Here is a 26,871-nt window from a genome sequence, read left to right as displayed (position 1 = left end):
ACGGCCTCTTCCCTCCACACCTTTCTCCTTCTAGCTAACAGCCCCTTCCCCACACCCCCTGCGGGAGCAGCCCCGGGAGCGGCCCCGTTCCCTCATGGCGGCCCCGCCCTCCCCTCAGCCCCGCCGGCCCCGCCCCCCGCCCGTCTCCGTCCCTCACTCGCGGGACGCAGCAGAGGACGCGGAGGCGGCGGCGCGGCAAGATGGCGGCGGCCATGGCGCGGTGTGGTGTGGCTGTCCTGCGGCGGGGCAGGTACGGGCGCGACGGGCGGGATGACACCGTGCTGCCCAGCGGCGAGGGAGCTGGGCCTGGGGCTAAGCCTGAGGCTGTGTGGCCCCGGCAGAGCAGGGGGCGAAGAGGCTGCCGGTGTCTGACAGCCGGCACCTTGGAGGAGGGGGCCGTGAGGAGGAGCCGGGAAGTGGCCCAGCCTCCCCCGGGCCGGGGTCCGCAGCCGCTCGCTCCTCTCCAGATGCCTCGTTCGCTGACAGGGGAAAAATGGGGTTAATTCGCGGTGGCTCGGCAGTGCCCTCTGGGCATGTGCGAGGAGTCTTGTCCGCGGCCTCCAAGCTGGAAAGATGAAGAATTTTTTTTTTTTCTTTTTTTTTAAAGGAAGAAGAGCAGGTGGCTTTGTATCATTTTAATTCGGTTTCATAATCCGTATCTGTCAGTGTGTTTCAGACATTGGTGTCTGCTGCTGGCCCTGGGTTATGTAATCCCGGGAGGCCCGGCGGGCCCTCACGGGAGAGCTCATTATCTGAAAGCTTCTCTTGCAGCGGCGAAACGGTTTTAACGACACCGTTTCTAGGACACAGCTCCGTGTTCCTAGACAACACACAATCTCCTTGCTCCACCTGCTTTCTCAATACCTGCGTGCCTCTCCTGTCTGGCCTGGGTGCCCGGCAGCAGAGCCGTGTCCCCGGTCCCTGGGCCGCTGGAGTCACCGAGCGGGGCAGTGACCGCCGGATCCCGGCAGGACCCGTGCCAGCTCCGGTTTGGTGGCAAAGGCCAACGCTCTCCTACACACCTGTACCCATGAAGGGTGCTGTCAGGAGCAGGGAAGGTTAGGCTGGCAGTTAACTCTTTAGTCTTGGCATCTTTACCTCTTTTAGAGAGGTTTCAGAGTAAGGAAAAGACAGCTTGTCCCGTACTGGACACCTAAACTAAATCTGGTGAGAGCTATTGGTCTGCAGTTAATTGTTGTGTCCTTCCTCTGTGATGTTCAGTGCTCAGGTACCAAGTCCCGGTGTGCCCTGCTCTGTCTTGGTGACCTGAACATCTCCTGGATGCTCCTGTGAAGCCAACACTGTGGCTGTAGTGGGGTTTTCTTGTTTAGGTTTTAAGAACTAAATGTATCAAGAGTAATACATATCTTGAGCATACTGGTGTTTTAGGCTGTAGCTAAGTTTTAATATTTTTTCCTCTTGATTTTTTTAGGGTTCTAAAATTTATCCAGTAGATTAAGTCTAATGCTAACTTAGGTTTTTTTGGTTTTGTTTTTTTTTTTAATCCCTTAGAAGTAGCCCACAGGCTGCCAGCTTGCTGAAGGACAAGTACTTCTTGTGTTTCAGGTGGTTTACTACATTGTAAAGCAGGTCTTGTTATACCACAAATTAGTGTAGGTCTGCTGGATGACCCAAGCAGGTTTGCTGACCTCACTGTTCATGATAAAATTACATCATGTTGCTATGTGAAACATACAGGTTCTGCAGCACTGTGGGACACTTTTTCTCTCTTGCCAAGGAAAGATGGGAGATGATGCAGGGGTGTGGCATGTTTAGTACCTGTTACAGGAATTTGTGGTTTTGGGGACAAACTGTCCTGTCACTTTTGTGTTAATCCACTGGTTTTTTTATAGAGGCACTAAAGAGTAGAGTGAAATACTACTGACACCATGTTATTAGGATAAGAGAAAGAGCTATTTGTCCTTTACTACCATGAAAACATTGTTAGTAAGTCTACTAGTATCATTATGTGATCTCTAGGCAAGAAAAAATCTGCTGGTTTTAGACTTTTTCTAAATAAAGAGTTACATGTGTCTACATGTAACTCAGCAGACACCTGCAATTAAAATTATTAATAATCACTTCCTGGAATTTCATCACCCTAAATGATGCAATAGCTTGTAAGCTAATGAAGTAATTCTGTACTCAGCATGTATCTAATCAAGAGCAGATGAAGACATCCCAGCTGTGCCATTTGCATCCCAGTAATGAGTGGGCTGCACAAAGACCTGCCAGACCCAGTTCTTCCCAAGGGACTGAGTCTGCTGGTGTGACAGCACTGCCTCTCCTGCCCTGGCTTAGGCCTGTGCCTCTGTCTAACAGCAGGATGTGGTGTTGCCATGCAGTCTTCAAGAACTTGTGTATAAGTATTTATTTACAGACTTTAAACGGGAATAGTTCATATATGATTGTATGGATCCCTTTCAGATTTATTAGAAACATTAATTTAAATATTATATATTAAAAATATGGAATATCTTGGTTGAACCACCTTTTTCCTGTGTTGGATAGTTATAAGTCTATTTTGTGTGTTTGCAGAGTAACAGAACCACTTGCACTACAGTTCACTAGTGTGCAGAGTGGTAAGACAAATTCTAAAGAGCTGTTCCTGGCAGCCTTTTTGCTTTTCCAGCTATACCAGTTGGTCTAATAAATTACATTGTTACTTCATAGAATCCCTAACTATTCTATGTGATGGTGAGGAAGGAGATACGTGAACCCAGTTCTTATGTATCTGCTAAAGCAGATGGTTCTAAGGTAGGGGGTTCCTAAATGACACACCTGGGTAGCAGCCAGGTAGAGATGGAGTAATCCCAAGTGCTAAATGATAATTTAAAAATTTACCACTTGATTTGCAAGCAGAGTTTGTTGTGATCAATATGGCTGAATTAAACTTTGTCCACTGTAAACATTACCTTTGGAAGCAGGTAATTACATGTTAGACATGTTATAGAAAATAACGATGCCTGTGCTAGGTACTTTCCCTGTAAGAAATCTTTTTCTAGGCATTTTTCCCCAGTAAAAATACAAGTAATTTACTGTCCTCAAAGGAGCTGTTTGCATGCTGTTGGATAAAATTGGTCTATGTTAAACTGGAAGCACATTTAGAGAGCAGTAACTCTCATCAGTTCTAGAATCATCTAAGAAAAAAAGAAAAAAAGTAACAAAAACATTACTATACATGTTGGCCAAGGCAGTGCATAAACCAAGATGGAATTAGATTTTCCTAGCTTGCAGTGTTAAAAAGAGTCGGGTTATATTCACAATCACACTATTTTTTAGAACTCCAAACAGGCCAAGATATGATAGGTAATGACAACATAAATAGTTGCCCCAAAAGAGCTGTTGCCAAGATCACACACAATGCTTAAGAGTATCACTGTTGCAGTAGAATTAAGCTCAGGAGGAACATAGATCAGTATTAGGTAAGAAGAAGAAGAGATCCAACATTAAATAACATCTGCAGGAGCAGTTGGACTGTCAAGGTGTTTTTTTTTTCTTTTCTAGGGGAGAAAGAGACCACAGGGAATAGGCTCAATGGAAACTTTATACTTCAAGAAGGCTTTTCTTTCTTTGTTATTCAGCTTGTGAATATAAGGTTATCACTTAACTGAACTGCTTACCCCTTTGCCCTATTAAACATCTTTACTTAAGCAACTGTTCATGTTTGTTTTATTTGCAGTTTGCTCTCTAGCTGTAGCTTCCTTATGCACAAGAACCCGTGTGCTAGAAGTGGAGTCCTGTGGAAGCAAACACCTTCCAGGACATTTTTCAATGGTAAGTGGAGCTTGCATCTACTGTTTTTAAATTCAGTTGCATGTTGGTGAGTGTGAAGTTGGTGAGATAAAAGCAGAAGAGGGAATAGAGTATCAGAATGGAACACCTATTTAATTCATGGCCTTTCATAGACAAAAGTTTGCAAATTGAGCTTTTATCCTTTGGTGGTTGTTTTCTAGAGGGTAAGAGAAGTGAATTTATGAGGTGTTATTTGTTTCTCAGCTGTTTTGGAATACTTGGATAGCAAACGTTGGAGCAATAAAAATAAAACAAAACCATATAAAAATATTGACAAGAGAAGCATTGTAGACAAATAGCTTCCCTAAATGTGACTGAAAACTTATTCTCTGTTCTTCTAGAACTTCCATCTGTTCCATTATGATTTTATAAGTATGAGAAACCTTGCAGAGACAAAGCTGGACAGCAGTTCAGGTGCTATAGTATCCAGAGCAATATTGGCTAAAAATGGAAAGGCAGTGCTGATCATGTCTGGGGGAATGTTAGCCCCCTAAACTAGGAATGCCTCCACTGGGGCTTACTGATGCCATTCAGTTATTTATTTTCTGGATCTTTTTCCTTGTTATTTTTGATCATTCTTACACTGCATTGTACCTGTGTGTGGTAGGCAGGGTAATAAAGTGAATGTCTACATTACGATTTTTTTTTTCCTAAGGGAAATTTATATTGGGATCTGTTTCCATCTTCCTTACATGTTTTCTTAAAAAATTAATATTTAATTAATCTGTTCAAATATTAGAAGAGCTAGGTGGATTTACATCCTTCATACATTACATGCTTTATTGTATGGAAACACAATACAAATGTGCTCTTCTCACATCACATCCACCCAGCACAACCATGAATAATGAGCCTGACAACTAAACTGGTTTGTTATCTACATGGAAGCCAGTGAGATAATGTTAGACATGAAATGACTGGCAAAAGTGACTGGCCAAGCTTAATATCTAATGGATAATAAGACTACAAGCACCAACTAGATGAGAATTTGTTGAAAATGTTAAACTGTATTACCTGCTTGTAGTGCAGTTCTTCTCAGCTGTTCAGTTTAAGAAGTCTGAGGAATTCAGGCTTCACCTGTTTAGCAGGCCTATAAGACAGGAAAGATAAAAATATACTTTTATATTCCAATTTGGACTTGTAATTTTAATAAATTAGGAAACTCAAGTAGATTTACATGAGATATTTAAAACCTGATTAAAATGCCTTCACTTAGAGTTACTCTATTTGGGTAATGTTGTGAAGACCAAATATTATCTTTCATTTTTAATAAGTAATTGTTCATACACTTGTACATATGCATTGTTATATATTAGAATACATACATATATATATATATATATATATATATATATATTAGAATAACAACAGGATAAAATCTTCAGTTTTTGTTTCCCTGCCAGCTGAGGTATTAATCCCATTTCTTTGGACTTGCCTGTCCAAATCCTTTGTCTGGCATGTTACATGTGAGTATTTCATTCTTGAAAAATATGCTTACATGGATTAATGGAAACAGCAGCTCTTTGTTTTCTAGAAATCAAAGTTAGTCCTTAGGGGAAAGAAAAAAAAACAACAAAACAACGAAGAAACTGAGATGTGTAATGCAAAATTTTTTATCACATGGAAGAAAAGGTCATTTGAAGTTGGTTTTGAAGAAAATAACTGTTTAGCCATTTTCTAATCCAGTGAAATTTAAGATCCTGGTTTGGATTTAAATCTAGATGGCTTGCAAATTGTGTCATAGGAAGAGAAGATAACTCTAATTTTATTAATACCTTGTAGAGTAGCCTCTCCTAAGTGTACATATCTTTTCCTAGAAGAAATTCTTCATTTGGGGGAAGCAGCAAAGCAATATTTGTATCATTGCATCTGATTGCATAGACTGGGACATACCTTTGATTATGCAGCTTGCAATTTCATGCTGCATGAATCTTTTAATCTCTTCCAGAGAAGGAAATCACTATTTTCTTTTACTCTTGTTTGCTGAAGATACTCAGTGTAGGGTTCAAGGCACCTAAGAAGATGTTATTAGGATTTTAAATGGCTTGGACCTTTTCTCCTCTTGTCCTGGACTTGCTTCTGTTGGCTCATGTGCCAAGACAGCTTTTTCCTCGTGTTCTCATGCTGTGCACAAGAGCTGCAGTAGTGTTGATACCATGAGAGAACATGATGTTCAGTTGAAATCTATGGACAGTGCCAACTGCCTGAAAATGCTTGATTAGGTGGTTTTTTTGGTTTTTTTAACCTTTTTGTCTTGGAATTTGTAATCTTACTTTGTGAATTTTATTTAGTCTGAAAGGTGTGGAATTCTATTTTGTCAGGGCAAAAAGAAAGCTTAACAAGGGCATGTTAGATGCCTTTGCCAAGGACCATGTTTTGGATACCAGTTACAGAAGTGCTGTTTCATTAATGCTGGAGATGGGGAAAAGACAACTTTTCAATTATCATTTATTAACAAATTGAATTGTGTTACCTGTGGCTTGTGGAACATCAAATGGTTTGGTCTCAAGCACAGGAAGAGGAATGTGCATAGAGCTGTGATCTATGGAGGCTCTTAAAGCAGAAACAGCTTCTCCCTGGCTAAACAGTTATTTTCTTCTCCCTGGCCACCAACCAGACAGAGCTGTTCCTGCTGAGGGGTTTTGGTTTGGGAATTTGCTAAGCCCCAGTGAAATAGCTGAGCAGCTTTGGTGATTTAAAATGTGGTGAGAAGGAAGCTAAAGGCTTTAGGGCTAAAGAGTAGCTTTGGTCTCTGTACAGAAATTTGTTGAAATAGCAATGCAAAGTTGGGAGGTGGTAGAGTATTTGTAAATTCAAAAGAAATGAAAGTATTTTATTATAAACATTTAGCTGTTCTAAATGATCTCTGTCCTTTATTTAGCACTGTTATTTAGGACAGAATATTATATAGAATCTTAACTGTAGTTGCTGCCTCACTTGTTGATTTTTGTTTCTGTTCTTTTCCCCTAGAAAATAAGCTATAATGTTTTTGCTATTTTTTAAGTGTAAATAAAGATGCTTTCATATATTGATTAATTTCAGGACATATAATTCAAATAGTGCTTGAAATCACATTTGTAGGAAAGAAATTAGCAAAATACTATTTTGGTAAAACAGTGTGAGCAAGAAATACTTTTATTGATCACCCTTCTGCAGAAGAATGGCTAAATGCTTCTAATCAGCTCTGCTAGTTAGAACTAAAGCTTCCCAGATTGCAAAGTGATTAAGCTTTGTCTCTATGTGTGCTTAGGAATAGATCACAGAGTTGTTTTGGTTGTGAATGCATCCTTTCATAGTCAGCCCCCAAGCCTGACATTGATGGAACAAGATATACCCCATTGTTTTTCATTCTGGCTCATCGATGTTAATTATTGTTGTGGGCATGACACCAATCGGTATCAGAGAATTAGCTCCTTTGGGCATTTTTGCTGTCCAGTGACTTATGCTCATTGCTGAAAGCCTTCAGTCTGACTGTAATACAGATAGAAGCAGCACAGTCTAATATTTACTTAGCCCATTAAGCCTGAACATATTTGCTTTCTTTGAAGATTTTTGCAAGGGAAATACTTCCAAGCTCTCTGATTGCCTGTGTGGTGGTCTGGTTGCTTGGTGACAGTGTTGTACAGCTACCTCCCAGCTGACATGCAACGCTTGTGTTATGCAGGAGAAACTTGGTAGGTCTCAGTAAAAATAGATGTAATACTGGAGGTCATTTCTTTTTTATATGGTGAGGTGTATTACAGAAGAAATGTTCCTGTTACCCTGTTTATCAAACCTACACTAAAGCTGGTCCTCATTTCTTGCCCTCCTCCAGTTGGCTGCACAATCTGGGGGTTCCTTAAGTAGAATGAAAGGTTTAATGACCAAGGAGCATGAAGCTACATTGTACTACAGATCGTTCTCCAGCAGCTTATTATTCTCTATAGTTGGTGTCAGTTATTTAGTGACAATATGGTAACAACGTAGAAGATCTCATAGTTGGAAAGTATGATGAGTGATTTCAGGCAACTCATTTTATGTATTTCTCCACAGTGCTTTCAAGGAGCTCATATTCTGGGGGTGAAAATGTTGGAGGGATGTGGGATAAGGAGGAGGGAGTTAAGGTTAAAAACACAGATGGCCAGTCAGTGGTTGTCAGCTAAGTTTCAGTAACTTGATAAGCTGCAATAAGCTGGAGTACTCAGGAGCATCTACACATACCTTGTGTGTCACAGCTTTCTGATCCCATCTTCATCACCTGACATCCCACACTGCACATAATGGCTTTTTCTGTACTGTGTAGCTGTTTTCTTTCCTGAAATCTGCTTTTTTTTCCTGTTACAGACAAGAGGAAGCTTCATACTGCTCCAGTAGGACAAGTCTTCCGCCTGCGCCCTTTCCATGTTCTGGTAGCTACAGGTGGGGGATATGCAGGATACAGAAAATATGAGGATTACAAGATTGAACAGATGGAGAAGAAGGGCATAGAGGTGCCTGTGAAGCTTGCAAGTGAGTGGGAGGTAAGAAATGTGGGGCAATTTTTCTTCTGTCGTGTTTGATGCAGAGCTCTTTTGTTATCATTCTGACATTCAGTTCTCATTTTCCCCACCTTGCATTGCAACATAGCAGATTAAGCACATTATGCAACTGATGGAAATAAATACAGTAATAAAAATAGGCATGGCTAAAATTATATATCATAAAACTAAAAAAAAAACCAAAACATTTGGTGCTGAGGCTTTTTTGTCCTAGTGGCTCTAGCTATAGGTGCAGCTTGTGCAGTAGTTACAGGGTTTATCTTCTCACTAGCTGCTCAATCTGTGCTTCTTCTGGTGCTTTGCTTATTTCCTCTGTGCCTTATAGTTTACAAGGAAGTTAAGATGGAATTAATATCTAGTAAAAGAAATTCTACCTGTTTTCTTTGTGAATATATAGTAAGACCTTATATGCATAGGTAACACCAAGGTCTGTAGTGGCTTTTGCTCATCCTCAAACAGATTTTTGCCTTTTCCTTCTGGAATTCCAAGGAGGTTAGAAATGATGGTGGAATTGCAGTATGTATGTCAGATTTAAAGGTCAAATATCCAGTGTAGAATTGAAATAAGAAACACATCATAACTTCTTGTAACTTCCATATCTTCTTTGAAATATTAAGTATATTTTACAACTCTGTGTTAGACAATTTAAAGTAGCATATGTGGTATTCTTCCAAACAGCCAAGGGAGTGCTTGCTTCAGTGTTGTTCCTGAAGACAAGGAGTTAAAAATTCTAGGATTGTAGGATTGTGTAGGACAGGCTTCAATATGACCTTTAGCATCCTGGTTTCTTTGCATTCCTGAGCACACTGCTGGGGGAGGGGAGAGACTGGACAAAGGGGAGTGGTTTGGCTATGTGCCTGTGGGGGGGACTAGGCTGGAATCCCTGAAGTCATTTTCACTAGTGACCCAAATCAGAAATGACCCATGCAGTCCAGATGCTGACAGATCAGACTATGATAGCTGTTGAGGAATCTGTCTGTAAATCTGTCTTCTGCATATTCTTTTCCTGCTGAATCTTATTTCAAACAGGTTTTATGTTCTGATTAAAAAGGAGACTGGTAAGTATCCATTGAGTATTTATTTTAAAAGGCAGTATCAGTTTTGATACTCCAAAACAAGTGTGGTTTTCTTACTGTACATACTCATATGTATGAAATTGGGTAATTCCCTTATTAAATTGGCTTTTTTATTATCTTCTGGTTTGTTATTATTTGGTGAAGCTATGAGTGTTACTTTTCATGAAACAGCTTAAAGGGTTTATTTTTTTACAATGGGGAATCACATGAAGAATTTAAAACTGATAAGCAGGGCTCCAAATGTAGCAGATAGCAGACCAGTAAGACACTAACATGGTTTCTTAGTCCTTCCCAATATGCTTGAGTTCTGTTGAATGCTTCTGTGAGAGGCCAAGAAAGCTTGACAGGATGAAAAAGAGAAACTGTGTTTAGAGGTTGCTAGAAACATTCCAGACAATGGAGGACTCAAGAAAAACAAGAGCTGCATTGTTCATTTTTGTTGGAAAGTGTCTTTTTTGCTGATACATAATTTTCCATTGTTTTGCTGTTTGCATCCCTGGAAGTTCACTTAGTGTAGAAAAGAGAGGTTCTTGGGTTTAGAGCAGAATTTGCCTTTGCATAGGCAAAAAGAGACTAAGTGTGATTGAATGAGCTTTAGGAGAGTAATACTGAACAAGAAACTGCTGCACATGCCCTCACTGCCCACTCTGTTTCTGAAGTTCTGATTCCACATACCGGTATGTATCATCATAGAAGTGTGAATAGTTCTCGATAGAATTACAGAGTAGACTCCTATGTGTTTTTGCTTTACTCAAGCTTCATAAAATAACGCGGAAAATAACATGGATCTGGTTTGTCAGGTGTCCCTTAAGTTTTTCCACGAGGACAGACAAAACTTTTGTTGCTTTAGCACGGACCTTTTAGTCTGTAATTTTCTTAGAGACATTATGTAGCTAATAGCTTGAGCCGATTAACGCCTTTAAGTGTCTCCTACTGTGAATACCAGTGAGGATCAGCTTTCATTTAATTAGATGAGGCAAAGTGGAGAGCTCTGAGGGAGGCAGGTAGATATTTAGCAGATGAATGGAAGCTTATTGTTTCAAATCCCTGCTGTCACAGACCATTTCCTGGCTGGGATCTGCATACCATTCTTGTGGTAAATAGAGGCGTTTTGCCTCTTCTCACCTGGGCAGTAGTGATTTAGGATTGAAGAATCACTCGGGGAAAGCTTGGCCAAGGAACGAGTTTGGACGATCAGAGTGACAAGGATGACCAGGAGCTTCTTGTAGCTGTCCTTTGCTTCCATAGTTTGTTCGGTGTAAATAAAAAGCAGTGTTTGTTGGAGTGACAAGCACCAGGAAGAACAGCTTGAAGGGAAGTGAGCTGTAGTGACAGCTGTTAATACAGATGACAGAATAATGTCCAGTTCTGTCCTGTTTGAACCTCAGTTTGCCAAGGGCCACAAGTTTTTAAAACAACTAAATAGAGTGAAGAAGTGCTTAAGTAAAGGTTTAGGATAGTCTTTCCTATTGGTATTAAAAACTGCTCATATTTATGTAACAGAGGATACTGGATGCTGTTTTGGCAGTACAATACAGAAGGTGCTTTTCTTGGCTCAGAGAAGACAAACATTTTGTATTATGCTAAGAGGTGTGTATCAAGTTCAGGAAAGAACCAATAATGGAAAGATCTGTTATTATTTTTTAAAAAAATCCAGCTCAGAAAGAATGAATCTGGTTGTCATCTTATTCTTCACTCATACTCCCATGTCCTGATGAGCTCTGTTTGAGTAAACATGAAATTAGTAATAAACATTTCTTGTAGAGTGGCCTGATGCACATGACAAAGATGGTCAGAAAATCTTTAGGGTGTGAAGTGTGTGGATGTGTCAGTGTTTTTCCCAGCTGTCCTGGAAAATTGAATTGAGTAAAACCAGTATTTTTCAATCTGACCAGTGAGTTGTAAATCTGTTCTATCTCATACAACTTCAGGAATGTCTTGCTGGGATTACGGAGCAATTTATCTTACTGTCTCAGTAGCACTTCCTTTCTTAGTCTGAAATCTCGTGTGTCAGCCTGTGTCACCGCAGCAGGACAGCGCTGTGGGCAGCGCGGTGCCATCTGCGGTACCCACACGAGGTCCCCAACACAGTCTCTTCCCTGTTGCATTGGTCAGTGGCTCTTTGGGAGACGAAGAGGTGACGAAGGGGCCCCAATACCCCCCGGGAGTGTCCGATGCCCTCTGGGCAGACTTCTCTTGCGGTCCCGCCCTTGGGGTGCTGCCGGGCCAGACGAAGCTGTCGCCTTGTTCCGGTCCCCTCCGGTCTCATTTTGTTTCTCCTGCCCTGGCTCCTCCTCCGAAGGGGGCTGGGGCCCTACGGGAAGGCTGGGAGGCGAGGAGGGGGAGGGCCCCCAGCCCCAAGCCGCTTCCTTAAGGCGAGGCCCGGCCGCCCCGGAGCAACAGCGGCGGAGTCCCTGCCCGGGCCGGTGGCTCCACCGGCGGGAGGTAGGTGGGGGTCTGCGGGAAGGGAGCGGGGGGAGCCCGCTGTCCCGGTCCCCTGCCGAGAAAGGCCCCGGTGGGGCTTAGCCGGGCCCTGGGGGCGGGAGAGCGGCGTGCGGCGCCTTGCTGGGGTTTGAGATCCGCTGCTTTTGTTCACTTGTCTGAAAACTGCTTTAGAAGGGCGGGTCGGCATCGCGGGTGAGAGCAAAGAGCCGCGAAGGAGCAGAGCTCGCCCGGTGGCATCAGGTAAGGGCGAGCCTGGGGACGGAAAGGGGCAGAGCTGCCAGGGCGGGCGAGCAGGGGGCAGTTAATCGGTGGTCCCTGGCTTGCTGGCAGTTTCAGGAGATGTTCCAAAGTCTCGACCATCTCATGAGTAATCGCTTAGAGGATTTAAACACAATCGGTCCCCTGGACCTGCGTTATCAGAGGTCAGAGTCCCGTTGTTAACTTCCTCCAGGGCCGGAGGAATCGCCAGCCGCTTTGTTCATCTTCGGGCAGGTTCTGCTCTGCTGGGAAGATGTAACGCCGGGTTATGCTTTCCTTAGAGAGCTCTTAAAAGCAGGGCTTTGCTTTAAAGGCATCTTAAGCTAAAACATGTTTTTGTTTTTTGTATGAAATTAAAATTATTGTTACAAAATACTAAAATACTACAGTGTATTTTAGGTGTCGTCAATTTTCACACCCCTTTGCAAAAGTAAATAAAACTTTTTTCCTAGCTTCACAGAAGAGATCTTTGAGACTATATAACGGGCTTTTTGAACATAATTCAGCATAATTTTAAGTTTAAAAAAAACCCAACCTTTTTCATAGCTAGTTAAAAATACCACTTTTTTTTCCTCTCCTCTATTTATAGAATGCAACTTAAAACGGCAACGTCAAGTTGCAAGGAAATGATAAAAAGCTTTTTGTTAATCACTTCAGAAAAATATATAAAGTCTTGTTCATATGAAAAGAATTTCAGAACTTCAAGGCAGGCTAAGGCAGAGCAGGGTTTGAAGCGGCAGCAGCAGTGATGGGCGGAGGGCGGTGCCGCTGGGCAGCGCTGCCCGGGCCGGGCGGGACCGTGGAGGTTCTGCTCAGAAACCGCGTGGCCTTGGCAGACGCTCACGCTGCGCTCGTGTTTCCTCAGCAGCATGAGAACAGTTTTGTTGTGTTCTCGGAGTTCAGGGCCTGCTGACTGGGTGTGGAGCATCCCGTGTTTCTGTTGACGGGCTGGCTCCGGAGAAAGTTTGGGGGGGAGCTGGGATTACGTGTTGGAAATTAAACTGATGCTGCTGGGAAGGGAACCATTAATAACCGGTCACCGGCGGACCTCTCCCGATTCCAATACCTTATTTCTGCTGGCACTTAAGTCGAATGCAGCATCTGTACGCATACAGTGCGTTTTTTAAACAGTATTTAACAAATGCAGAATGTGTGACGAGAGGGCTTTGAGCACTCGAAGAGCACAAACCAACCCTAATGATTCATGCGTATGATTTAATACTGACACTGCAGGTCTGAAGTTCAGCTGCCTATTAGTCTGTCTTGCCAGTGCCTTGTTGTATTGGGTTTTTTTAAATTTAAGGGAAAGGCTTGAGGTAGTAATGATAGGTAATTAAATGGGGTCACTGGATTTGATGCTTAGTTGTGCTGACAGAGCAGAACATTGCTGGCAGATTAGCAGTTTTCTATTGGATAATAATTCTCTAGGGATTTATACCTGCTGGTATTCTGGGTGAGTTCAGACAGAAGGGGGAGTCTGGTACTGATGTCTAACCTCCTACAAACCAACAATCATAAGATCCTTGTCTAAGCTAATGACATAGGCTTTGTGGCACTGCCTGCATCCCGAGAAGTCCAGTTATTGAGATGCCATTATGTGAGCTCCTTGGTCATGAGCTGCTTGATTTCCAGTTCTTGTTTCTTTTCTCACAGAAAGTAGGTAAACCCAGAGTGGGTTTATCATTTCAGTCTGCAGGAACTGTAGAAACTACCCATTGCTTCTGAGGCAGCTGCAACAGGGGTGATAGGTTGCCATATGTCAGCTTTAAGGTGGTCTCAGTTATTTGCATCTACGTGGTCAGTAGAACAGAATTTAAGACAAAGTTAGGTCTTCTTATTCACCTGAACTTAGTTCTTCTTAAGAAGTGGAGAAAAAAATCTTTAACACCAGTATTTCTCCCTTCCTGGAGATGCATCTTGCCACATTTTTTGTTCACATTTCAGCTGAAGAGTGGTAGTTTCTACTACCTTGTGCTTTAGAACACTTCAGTGTCCCATCTGTTTTTAGGGAGCAGGTGAGCAATTTAACTGGTTCCATGCCTTCAGAGAATCAGGCTTGTTAAATTTAGAATAATGTATTAAAAATGTTTTGAGGAATACGATTGAATTTCTACTGAAAGAGCGTGTAGTTTTACCTCCTTTATCCTTACGGGAAGAGTAGCAAAGAAAACGTAGGTAATGCTTCTGTTTGCCCAGTTGTCTTCCTGCAAAGTCCTGCATAGGTGAAGGTTCTTTTCAGAATCCTGCAGGAGCTGGGCATGGCCAGAGCCATCTGAGCAAAGGGCAAGCTCTGGGTTGGGGTCCTCTGACTGCTTCTGCCTGGCTTCACCAGTGCCAGACAAGTGAAGTTGTGTTCAGTGTGAAACTGATTTTCATCTTGGTCTGATGAAGTGCTTTTTTGAAATTATGTCAGTTTAGATTGTTTCTATTTAAAAATAATTATTTAATGGTGGTAGTTTGTAATGTTCCTGGCAAATCAAGAGAAAGAGCTCTCTTGTGCTCCTCCCTGCTTTTCTTTGAATTTTGATGGGGTTGTGGGTAACTGCTTTCACAGTTTTACTACACAGATGGCTTCATTTTTGTTGTGTAGGAGTTTCTTGTGCCAGCCAGAGAGAGACAATGATACTATAAATAGGAAAGCAAAAACAGTTTGCTCAGAGAGGAAAGAGTACTTTCAGTTGATCTTAAATTTACCTTCCATTAGCTGATTTAAATTTCCTTTTTTAATCAGTTGTTAACATTCAGCTTAAACAGCAGCACGCACACAGATTTTGGAATTTCCTGAGATCTAGCATACCATATGGCAGTTTTCTTCCTGAAAAAAACTCTTTATTGCAGGAACTAGAGATGTTTCTAGCATATAACTGTAATATTTGGTTTTGAGGGCCAGTCAAAAGACACGAGTCTTGTTTTCTATCGAGGCCTGAATGAGATGCGATTAGCAAGTTAATTTTAGCTTTTCCTGCTGGCCCTCCCCTTTCTTCTTCCTTTTCCCTAATATAATAACACTTTCATATTGGGGCACCAGTGCTTAGCATAGAGCTTTCATGGTGTTGAGAGCTTTGGAAGCAAATTTATTTATTTTAAACACAGACTTTAACAGAAAATGTAAATGAAGAGGATTGCCAGCCCCTAAATTTTGCTGGGTTATTATGAAGGTGAGATGTAGCTAGCTGACTTCTACTTTCTGAACCAGGGGTCCAATTTCAGTGCAAATCCAGTCAACAAAAGATGTTGAAAATAGATTTTGGAGTTGTGGTGTGCAGGGAAATTTCCCTCTGTGTATTCAGAATTCTCAGAAAACACTGCAGCTTTTTGTCTCTGAAAAACAAAACAGAAACAGCTTCCTTTACTCAATGTTTTGTGTTTTGGTTCTATTGGACATAAAAATTGTGACAGTACCCGGAGTACATAATAGACATAGTAGTATTTCTTTTATATGTGATTCTCAGACTGGCCCTGAAACTGGCTTATTTTATTATGTATCTGGGTATTTGTAGAATAACGTCCCTTACTTGTTCCTTATGTGAGTCTTTTGAGATGGAGATTTCAAGAGGTGGATGTTGGTATCTGGCAAGGATTGTAAAATAGAAGGGACTTTCCTTTGCTGTTTTCTTCTTTCCAAGCTGGACGCTAAGAGCAGGAAAGGATTTTTATGATGCCCAGCAGCCCAGAACTCTTTTTAGTGGTAGCTGCAGCACTGCAGAATTGAAGCTGGGAATTATCTCCTCCTTTTCTCCGCCCCGCTCCTCCTCCCAGCCTCAGATCCAGACGGGCTCTGGGGGTTTAGCTGTTCAAGGCCAGCTGGCTGCTTGTCTGACCGGAGTCCATCGCTGCCCAGCAGCCTGAGACTGCAGGCTGGTTTTTTGGGAGCTGCGTTTCAATGGCCACCCCGACTAGCGAGGAGCAAGGACTGCTTATACGGACAGCTCGTTTCTATCTTGTGCAGAGTCGGCTTTGTAGTGGGATGTTGAAATATGATACAATGCCTGTTTGTTTGCAATAGCTGCAACCCTCGTAGCAGAGATTCAAGTGGGAAACAGAGGGGGAATCCAGAGACAAACCAGCGGGGGAATTAGGAACTGTGACGCCGTGTCCTTTCTACTGTCCTGGAGCAAGCAAAAGAAAGAGAGGTAGAGGAAAAAAGACTGAGCCTTGAAACCAACCATCACCCTGACGATGTGTCAGTCAGACACCCTGCAGGGACCAGATCTGCACACAGGGAAATGGTGAGATGCTATAAAGCTTTATCTAACCCTCCACCCTCTTGCTACAACCTCCACAAAGTTAAAATTCATGTCCGGAGGCTGCGTTCAGGGACCGGCGGCAGCAGCAGCTGTGCCGAGGACCAGCACTCACGTCCGGAGAGCCCAGGCCCGCCCGGCTCTGCCGGTCCTACACCAAGTAGGAGAACCCGTTTCAGGTACTGTTCGGGATTTTGTGCTTTGCAGCAATGGTGATTGAAGAGAGAAGGGAGGACGGGAGGAGGGTTTCTGGGCACAAGGAGCTACAGCCATCTGCAAAGCTTTTGTTTGGCCTAATTACTATAAAGCTCCTTATGCGTTGAATTGGCAGAGAAGGGCATGCTGGTATATGACAAGGAGAACGAGGAGGGTTTCATTCCTTTCCTTTCTACTCATTGCTAGGAAAATAGAAAAATTAGCGAGGGACTGTTCTGAAACCAGGCCAAGGCAGTGAGAAGCCCGAGGGCTCCAGAGGGAGCTGCCAGGATGCAGCTCTGCAGGGATTGGTCCATGAGCGACTGCAGTGAAGGGGGGGAGAGGAGCACTCAGTGCTTCATGCTGGGGACCCAGCTCCCGGCCCTGCCAGCCCTCAGCAGACCACAAGCTGGTGGGGGGTAAGGATGGAAAAATTTGAAGTGTCCCTTGCTTTTCCTATGTCTAGTCCTGCTGAGAAGAAAGCCAGCTTTACCTCTGCTGAGATGGTGCTTCATCTTCCAGGGTTTTTCTGTTTGGGTTTTTTCCCCTTGCGTTGTGATGCATAGATCACTGTCTGGTGCTAGTATATTCTTGGGGGTAAAGAAGTTGTGCTCACTGCAGAAAAAAAATCTCTGAGCCAAAAGCATCATCTTGCATCCCTAAGTAGTGACAGTTGTACCTGCCTGCAAGGTGTTTTAATTCTAATCCAAGTTTTGAAAGCAAAATGTCTACAAGAAAATTTCCTTTTAATTTCCCCATGCCTTTCCATCTTGGAAAGACCTAAGCAGTATTTTATAGCTCATTCTTCATTTGATAAGAGAGTGAGCTGATCAGTGCAGCCAGAGCATACAATTTGCAGTGTGTGTGTGCACAAAGCTGTGTCTGGGTTGCAGGCATAGAACATTCTCTTAGTCAGGATTGAAGTCAGTGCCCAAAAGACTGGGCTATTTTGCCTTCAGGCAGGTAAACTTTTATTTGGTAATGTGACCTTGGAAATGCATATGGTTTACTATTTGGCTTCCAGTCATGAGGAAATGGGGACCTAAAGGGTTTCTCCTCTAGACCTCCTGCAGCCATCTTAAAGACATCTTAACTGAGGCCCAAGATGTTCTCTGCTAACAAAATCAGCAGTTTTTCCCTCTGAGAGTTACAAGTACAACTTCTGCATGTAGCCTCTTGAGCAAAATGAGTTTGTTCTCAGCCAGGACATCCATTAAAAAAAAAAAAAAAAAAGAAAAAAAATTATAGATGCAATTGGTTCTAATGCAAAGGAGTTGGTTATTGAGTTGTGGTCATCTCGGCTTGTCCATATGTTCTGTATTCAGAACTAGAGTGAAGGTTCTAAGACCTGGAAAGATTTCTTTTGGAATCAGTTATTTAAAATTTTTATTAATTGACTCTGGAGTGCCACTTCTCTTGTTTCTCAAGTAAATGTCTGTTTCCTGAAGTTACTGAAAGACCAACAGGTCTGTGTAGATATGGCTCTGAGGCACAGTCTAGTCAAGATGCCTTCAATACAGCCTTCAATACACGAACTCTTTAAGGGATCTCATCTTCTTAAATTTCAAGGATTTCTTTCATCAGAGTATCTGTTTTTTCCTTAATATTGCCCCTCCATAGAGTTCCTTAATGTCCCAGCATCACAGATTCCTAGCTTTCAGAATATTGCTATCCAACAGCTGGAACAGTCACAAGAAACAATTCTGGGGATATAATCTCCCACTATTTGAAAGAACCTTTGTTCTTTGTTTACTTCCACTGTAAGCTATCATGTTATGTTGATATTATGATGAACCAGCTGTAACTTTGTTTACAAATGTCACCTGCAAGTGATCCTGCCTTTAATTTTTGAGAGTGTCATTCATGAAATGTAACCTGTGAGGGTGAACACCATTTTTTGGACAGAGAATTTTTTTTTTTCTTGAGGTAAACTGTTCTTCTATTTTGGGAAGGGGAGGAAGTGACAAAAATAAGAGAGATTTACAGTATCAATGTTTAAGTAACGACTAGAAGGAATAAGTCATCCTCAGTTATCAAAAGCAGGTGGTTCTGAAGCTGAGAAGGCTGACCCTCTTATGTTGTGTATGTAATCTTTCAGGTTGCAATTTCCCCAGCTGGCCCTGAGGCGAAGGTTGGGCCAGCTAAGCTGTATGTCTAGGCCTGCTCTGAAACTCCGTTCTTGGCCTCTGACTATTCTCTATTATCTTCTGCCTTTCGGTGCTCTTAAACCCTTGACCAGAGTGGGATGGAGGCCTATGAGCAGGGTAAGTGTCAGCAGGACTCTTGCGCTTCGTGTTTGTCAGCTGTTCAGTACCAAAGGGAGCTGGCAGCAGCTGGGTGGAGATGTTTAGTGTAGAACAAGCTGATGATCACTGGTATGAAAGCAGAAAGATTCAGTTCATGTTTCCCTTTAGTTTTTACTGTTCATAGCTGTGTTGAGTATTTGCTTCGTGGACATTTTTTTTTTTTTTTCTGTAGCAGAGAGAGAGTTCTTTGTCCTCCAACACTCAGGTGTCTACGCAGGAAAACCAAGAGAAACTTCTGAATTAATTCAGTCACCTCAAAGTGAATGTGAATTCACCAGCCCCTGGATGTGGGCTAGGATAAAGCAGACCAAACTGCTGCTCCAGTCCCCTTTCCTGGCCACACCACAATATGGTGTCTTTTGTCATTTCGGAGGGAGGGCTTGTTGCTCAAATTCTTTGAGCATTTGTAATCCATCCAGCCCAAATGATAAGCAAATCTCTGCTCCCACCCTGTTGAGAGCAGGACTGTAGGAAGACTTGCACGTGGATATTCTCTGCACAGATCATGCAGGATGTAACATACACACAAATAATTTGATTGAAAACTGCGATAAAATCACCATTCTTAAGACTATTGAATTGAACAGCTATTCTGTTTCATCCCACCAACTTTAAACCCAGGCTCTTTTGAAGAGAAGGAGCTAACAGGAAACAGCACTTTTGACAAATTTTGTGATTTGACATTTTTATCTGTGCGTTCTCAAGAGTTTGTGGGCAACTGGGAAAAGTTTTAGAGATTACCATGGTCTAAGGTATGTCAAAATAGCAAAGTGTTTTTTCTTCAGTAAGTCAGCTTATAAAGCCTAAGGCATTGTCATTTAGAAGTTCTGATCTGAAGTAGTATTAGGCTGGTGTTTTCTTTTTGAGATATTACGGTAGTTAACGTGAAGTAGGATGGTGATATGTGGGTGAAAACTTAAATCACTGTTTTTAATATGATGGACAGGCTCTCAACCAGTGTGTGCTTGTGCTTATGGTTGTATTTTGCAAGATTAATTATGAAGGATACGAGTAATACGGAGAAGAGAGAATGGCTTTCAGTAAGACAAAAAACAAACTTTAGGTAGGAGTTAAACGTAGCTGAGAGGCATTGTTTAAAAAGAAAATGTACCAAATTCAGGAGATAACTATTTCTTTTGCAAAAGTGCTTTCATAGTCTTCAGTTCCCTTGGTACACACACACACACACACACACACACCACTCCAATTACATCATGGTCATATGAGCTTTTTGGCTGATTCTGAGTGCCACAAACCCCAGAAGAACTACATGGTAGAATTACAAATAGGAAGACATCCATCCAGTTATAACTATAGCATATATCTCTTAAAAATATTGTTAGATTGTGTGTCTTTCCACTACAGCTTAAGCTTTGGTGGAAGTCCAAAGGCGTATTTCTGTGGGGATAATGGCACTTAACACTCTTGCAATTAGCAGCCTATGTTGTTCTCAGAGGAGTAAGGCTGGTGTAAGCTTAAACCTGTGTAGCTGTATCCCCAGTGGTATGTTTCTGCTACTGTACAAGCATCACTAGAACAGTACAATATTGGGATGTGAAAACAGCCTCATTAGTAGATGTACCTGAGAAGCATGTCTGGAAACACTGAGAAATTATTTTTCCAATCAATTTTCATTTGGTTATTCAAAATAAGGAGTGTTTACTAGAATGTGCGAAACGTCTTTTTCCTGTAAGCCTCATGCTGAGCAGTTTCCAGTAACTTGAATGTGGAGCTTCAGCATGCAGTGGAGTGGAGATTCAGGCTTCAGTGTAAGATTATTGTAAGTTTCATCCTGTCCCTCATCTGTTCTCATCAGAACAGAAGCGAGGATGAAGTGCAGCTTTAATTTTTAGCTGACTTATAGGCTACTTTGACTGTGGTGTAACCCACAGAATTCAAGGGAGTGGTTATCAGGAACAGTTTGGTCCTTTCTCTTTCATGAGGAGAAGTAAGAGAAAACCATTGATGGGATGAACTGAATAATGTGAAGCAATTCTTCTTTCCTTAGGTGGCTCTGTACAAATCAGTACCAACTCGACTGCTCTCACGAGCCTGGGGTCGCCTGAACCAGGTGGAGCTGCCTACCTGGCTCCGGAAGCCTGTGTACAGCCTGTACATCTGGACATTTGGAGTGAACATGAAGGAGGCAGCTGTTGAGGATCTTCATCACTACAGAAACCTCAGCGAATTCTTCCGCAGGAAGCTAAAACCACAAGCACGTCCAGTCTGCTGTTTGCACAACAGTGTGGTGAGTCAGAGGAAATAAAGGCTTTACTCTGTGCTACCAGCTTCCCCTCTCCCTGTCAAAGGAAAGTGCCTGCTTTATGAGGAATGAATCAATTCCTAATGCCTTTCACTTTTTTTCTCTTCACTTTAGGTTAGTCCTTCTGATGGAAAGATTCTTAATTTTGGACAGGTAAAAAACTGTGAAGTGGAACAAGTAAAAGGAGTTACTTATTCTCTGGAATCTTTCTTGGGACCTCGTGTCTGCAGAGAGGAACTGCATTTTAGCCATTGTGAGTTCTGTATCAGTTCTGCATTTATTCTGCTCTGCTTTTTCAGTGTTCTCAGAGACTAAAAAAAGACACTACTTTTTTCCTTACTCATTGTCAGGAACTAAAGCAGGTCGTGAGTTGTGTTCTGCATCATCTGGGGATAAACACGTCACTGTTCTAGTTCTTTTTACCAGCAGGTTTATACTGCCCTGCCTGGCTCATTTTGATTATCTGAATTTAATTGCTTGGTTCCTTTTTATATGGTGACACTGATAATTACTCCCAAGTTCTGGCTCTATAATGAGGCTGTAGCACTCCTCCTGATAGACTGAAATGCAGCCAAGGAGCTGGTGAGCAAAAATTATATGTAAGCTGCTCTGTAACAAGATTTATGCTCAAACATTATATACTTCTAATGACTTGTGCTGTTACTGCTCTGCTGTAACTCAAGCACTGTCTCCAAGGCCCTGAGTTTAGATGAAAACAACACATTTAGCTAAATTGCTAAGGGGACAAGAGAGACTTGAGTTCTGCAAACCAGAAGGTTATTTTCAACATAAGCACAAATGTAACTAATATGTTTTATAAAAATAGTGATTGTTCACAAATTCTGTTCTTAAAAGGGTTGATTTGAGGGAAGTTCTGAACATTCTTGAAAAGGGTGGCTTTTAAGAAAAATTACATTTCACTGGATTTCATTTTCTGCTGTTCTGTTTAGGGAAGGGGGCACTCCAGAATAAAGGAATTTCTAAAGTTATTAAAGCAACACAGGATATAATTTTGTTTTACCACTTTGAAATACTGGATTCCTGGACAAAGAGTATCTTTTTGTAGTCTCTACAATTCATGTGGACTGCATTTAGTCCCCTGCTACTACTGCTGTTCATAATTACATAGACTGCTCAGCTGTGGTAGAGGACTGTGAAGATGATCCTCAACCCCTTTTTTTCCACGGTCTCTTTGCAGCTCCACCTGGTAACTCTTTTCAGCAACAACTGGTCACAAAGGAGGGGAATGAGCTCTACCATTGTGTCATCTACCTTGCACCAGGGGATTATCACTGCTTCCACTCACCCACTGACTGGAGAGTGTCACACAGACGTCATTTTCCAGGTTAGTTTCTGTTCCAGGAAAACAAATGCAGAGCTGCTGTGGAAGAAGGCACTGGTATGGACCATGGCTGAAGGAGACCTGACTGTGGGACAGCTGTACAGTCACGTGATAAATAATGGGATAAAAGTGATTTGCCATGAATGGTAATGAATTTTATGGCAATATAGTTTACCAGAACAAATCATGTGTAAGTGTTGAAAACAGTAACACTGTATTCAGTCTGCTTTAACTCTTTGAAATAATTACTGGTGTATGCTGACTTGTTCCCAAACTTTTTTTTCAGTTTGCACCTGAAATACTGATAGTTCTGCAGACCAGAGCAAACAGGAGTCTAAAATAATGCCCTTTTCTCCTGTGCTTGGCAAAGAAGATGCAAACTAAACAGGCTACTGGAGCTGGGATGAGATATTTTTGTCCTGCCAGGTCATCATAGTGTAGTTTAGCAGATAACAAAAACGTTTTACTTCTTGGTATCTACCAAAAACCTCACTACTTAGATTTGGTTTCAAACACTGTGAAGGAGAGACAGTGACCTGCCACAAAGTTTGAGAAATCTGTCAAGTTCTAGATTGATGCAAAGAAGTTTTAGTTGAATGTTACTGGTGGATTCAGTGTGGCAAATCAGATGCATTTTATTGCTAAAAACACTTGTACTGAATATACCTTAAATTACTTTAAGCATAAGCACTATGTAGGGATTTAAATCTTTAAGGTTCCTCTGTAGTAAACCTTATTTTCTAAGTGTTTCACATTATTAGCATTTCCTGGCCACTAGCCTAGACAGCTACTATGTTTTCAGGTACACTCTTAGTAACCACTGTAATGTGTTTACCAAGCAGAGCTCAAAAGGCTTGCTCTGGTGCACTGAATATTTAACCAGTGAAACCTGTTCCTAAGCTGGGAAAAGTTTCTTTAGCTTCCTTTTAGTACCTTGTAGCCTTTTCTTAGGTGTATCTTATGTGATTATTAGAAGGCTTCTTTCAGTTCTGTCTGTCAGGACTGAGACTGGGGACTGGCTCTGCTATTGTCTTTACCCTTATCTCTTTTAAGGGCCTGTAAGATGAAAATTAACCTTTTAGATGTTGTAACAATAATGCTACAAAGCAGAAAACTTAGCTGGACTATTTTCTTACTATTGCAGGCTCTCTGATGTCTGTGAATCCTGGAGTTGCTCGCTGGATCAAGGAGCTGTTCTGCCACAATGAACGGGTTGTCCTTACAGGGGACTGGAAATATGGCTTTTTCTCCTTAACAGCTGTAGGAGCAACAAACGTGGGCTCTATCCGCATCTACTTTGACCAGGTGAGCAAGATAGTAGTATGCAGCTTTCTGGTTTTTATGGCTGAGGTTGGTAAATTATAAGAAAATTACAAACAAAATGTTAAGTCTTAATACCATGAGGTTGTGGTGTTTCATAACAGTGATGTTCCACACTAACTTAATGTGTTTAAAGACTGATTTAAAGGGAGTTATCTTCAGTATAGGCAATTTTAAAAATATTTTTATTGCACTTTTGAATTCTATGTTCTGCATTGAAAATGGCTGGATATCCAGTGTCTACTGCTGTGCTAATGAACACAGAGTCCTAAAATCTTCCTTCTTTGTACAGGACTTGCATACCAACAGTCCAAGCTACTCTAAAGGATCCTACAATGACTTCAGCTTCGTATCCAACAACAACAAGGAGGGAATCCCCATGAGGAAAGGAGAACATCTAGGGGAATTTAACTTAGGCTCTACAATTGTATTAATTTTTGAGGCACCCAAGGACTTCAAATTCCACCTCAAAGCTGGACAGAAAATCCGCTTTGGAGAAGCACTGGGCTCTCTATAGAAACTTTCTCTGCAAGGAGGTTTTCTATTGAAAGGGACTTCTTTCACACCACTGAGTATTTCACTTAACAAGTATGTATCACTCAGCAGGACCTGGGTGAGGAAAACCGAAGATGTCATTGCTATGTTAAACTTGAGATTATTTGGTATATAATTACATGCTGCTGAATGCAGAGAGAGAACTGAATGACAATGTATGTATCAGGTACAGCTGCCTTTAAAGATGTTGATCATGGAGGTTTCTGTCCCACCCTGTACCTGTAGTCTTTTCATATTCACACCTCAATGTGCCACAGGATTACTATGTTCTAAGTCCCATGTAAGCCTTCCTAGGCTGTGCAGGTGCAGTGGAAAGGGTGAAGGGTGAGATTAGCTGTATTTAAAGGGACATTGACAGGTTGAGTGAGACCTTGTATCTTCATTATCTGCTTTTCAGACTTTGAGTAAAGGATGTGTTTATTTATTTTATTCTAAGATACTCTGCTGAAGGTCTTATGTAAAGGCAGCATGTGAATGCATAGAATGCCAAACAGTTAAATTGGCTATTAAAGCTTCACAGTCCAAACTAAGAAAAATGTATGACAGCACCTGCTCTATTAATCCATGTTTTCTACTGTTCTAATACTTTTAGTTCTTTTACCTGACATTGTCCCTTTAAGAATGGACTTTGCACTGTATTTTAAACCTGAAAACACTGTTTTTTTAAACCTGAAAACACATTCCATGCAATGAAACTGGTCATCTGGGAATTTCCTTTTTTTTTTTTTAAATACTTAGCAAGCTGTATCTGTTCCTAATCCATGGTTTTATTTTGCTATTACTAGGCCTTAAGGATGGTGTTACTTCACCTCTTGGATTAAGGTTTGGAAGACAATAGTGTCTGGATGTGTGGATGTTTTTCATCCACAACAGTGTGGATGTTTTTCTTGTGCGATGGTAGCCAAAACATTTTTATTTTCTGCTGTGTATCTTCCATGTTGCTATGTCACTAAATTTTTAAAGAACTCCTCTATTTAAAGTGCAGTTTCAGACACTTCAGGGCCATTTTTATTGCACAGAGTGAAATGCCCTATGCACTGACTGTGTATAAAAATACTATGGATGTTTGAAGCACTTCCATCTGCCACTCTGACACTCCTATGCTGGTAACAATTCAGTCTTTTTCAAAATACTGAAAAAATCCACACCAGCTCTGACCTCTGCCTTCCTACTTAACACTAGGAATGTGCTGGGGGCTGAAAGGTTTATGCTGAAGCTTTTTAACAACATCACAAAGAGTTAAAAACTTAACACTTTGCATCTGTTGAATGTGGCACTGTATCGAACTGATAGAAACTGGTGCCAAAGTGATGAGGAATTCTTTAATTCCTAAGAGTTATAAAGCAATGTATCAAAGATTTTAAAAGAATAAACTATTTCAGGTCTTGACACTCCAGCATTTAGGACTGATGTTGCTGTCCAGAGACTGCTGGAGTCAGTATGCTTATGAAACCTGCCTTTCTGCTTTCTGAAAGATTTTTGTATTATTTCCTTGCTTGAGCCCTGGGAATTTTTTTTGCTACTTCCTGAAGATGGTAGAGTTTGACCAGTTCCAGTTTCCTAAAGTGGAATATAGTTTTCTTGTAAAAATGTCCAGTTTGCTAAATCCTGTATGCTTAGGTTGTCAGGAAAGAAGGAATAAGATAAGCTGCCTCTAAGTGATGCAGCCCAGCCATGACTCAGATGATGGTGGCTGTTTGGTTGACAAGCAGGAGAAAATTAATTTGGCTCTGAGAGTCAATGTTTCCTCACTTTATATGTGGAGGAGTTGGAAAGCTTGAAGTGGCTCTCAGCCACCCATCATGTTGAACTGCTTGGCATTAGCAAGTTTACTCCTGCAGCAGTATGTTACCCTATACAGGCTATAGAACTGTGCACTTTTCTGAAGCAATGAGTGAGAAAAGGCAGAGGCAAACATCAGCCCCCAGAAGTTAAAGCCATCTATAGCCTTTGGACTAAACTTCAACATCATCTTAAGAGTAGAAAGCAAGTCTCTTCCAGTGGATGAGAGAAAAGACAACTGCATCTTTTCCCCCCTTTCCTACAAGGTCTGTGGCAGATACAGCCAGAGCAACTTTAAGCTTTAATTTTTTCCTACTTGGCATCATCATCCATAGTACCTGAAGGTTCTGTTAGCCTAGTAATGGAGGACAGTTTATGTGGCATTTGCTTTATTAACAATCTAAGGAAGGAGAGGATTCAACATTCAAGTGGCTGTTTTATTTCTGTGCAGAGCTTGCTGATTAACAAACATGATTTGTTATGCAGTGGTCAGCAATGCACCCTGGAAGTGAAAGCAACATTCCTAGAGGGTACTGATAATGCTGTGAATTTCTCCTACATGGAGAATCCATTGAATTCTTCAACTGTATCAGTAGCACGGTATTTTTGTATGTCAAAGTGTATGACTTACTGACATTAACTCATCTAACTGCAAACATTTTGAAATAAAGAGTCTTATAAGTGTTGCTTATCTTTCTGCAATGTCTGGATAACCTGAACTAAGCATTTGGAGTGCAGCATGAGGTGTATATTGAGCTTCTGTTTGGTTTTTA

General features: G+C 41.6%; 1 protein-coding gene across 1 annotated transcript; it reads left to right on the top strand.

The window, feature by feature from the left end:
• Positions 1-111: 111 nt before the first annotated feature.
• Positions 112-26,787, top strand: PISD (phosphatidylserine decarboxylase). The gene is made up of 8 exons (XM_071762770.1): positions 112-250; positions 3,683-3,777; positions 8,119-8,294; positions 20,845-21,084; positions 21,214-21,352; positions 22,298-22,444; positions 23,586-23,746; positions 24,054-26,787. Exons 1-8 carry the CDS (start codon positions 201-203, stop codon positions 24,276-24,278), a joined length of 1,233 nt encoding a protein of 410 aa, XP_071618871.1. The 5' UTR covers positions 112-200; the 3' UTR covers positions 24,279-26,787.
• The last annotated feature ends 84 nt before the right edge of the window (positions 26,788-26,871 follow it).

Source organism: Heliangelus exortis, chromosome 19 (assembly GCF_036169615.1).
Source record: "Heliangelus exortis chromosome 19, bHelExo1.hap1, whole genome shotgun sequence".
Classification (NCBI taxonomy): domain Eukaryota; kingdom Metazoa; phylum Chordata; class Aves; order Apodiformes; family Trochilidae; genus Heliangelus; species Heliangelus exortis.
This window is presented reverse-complemented; position numbering and strand designations above follow the sequence as displayed.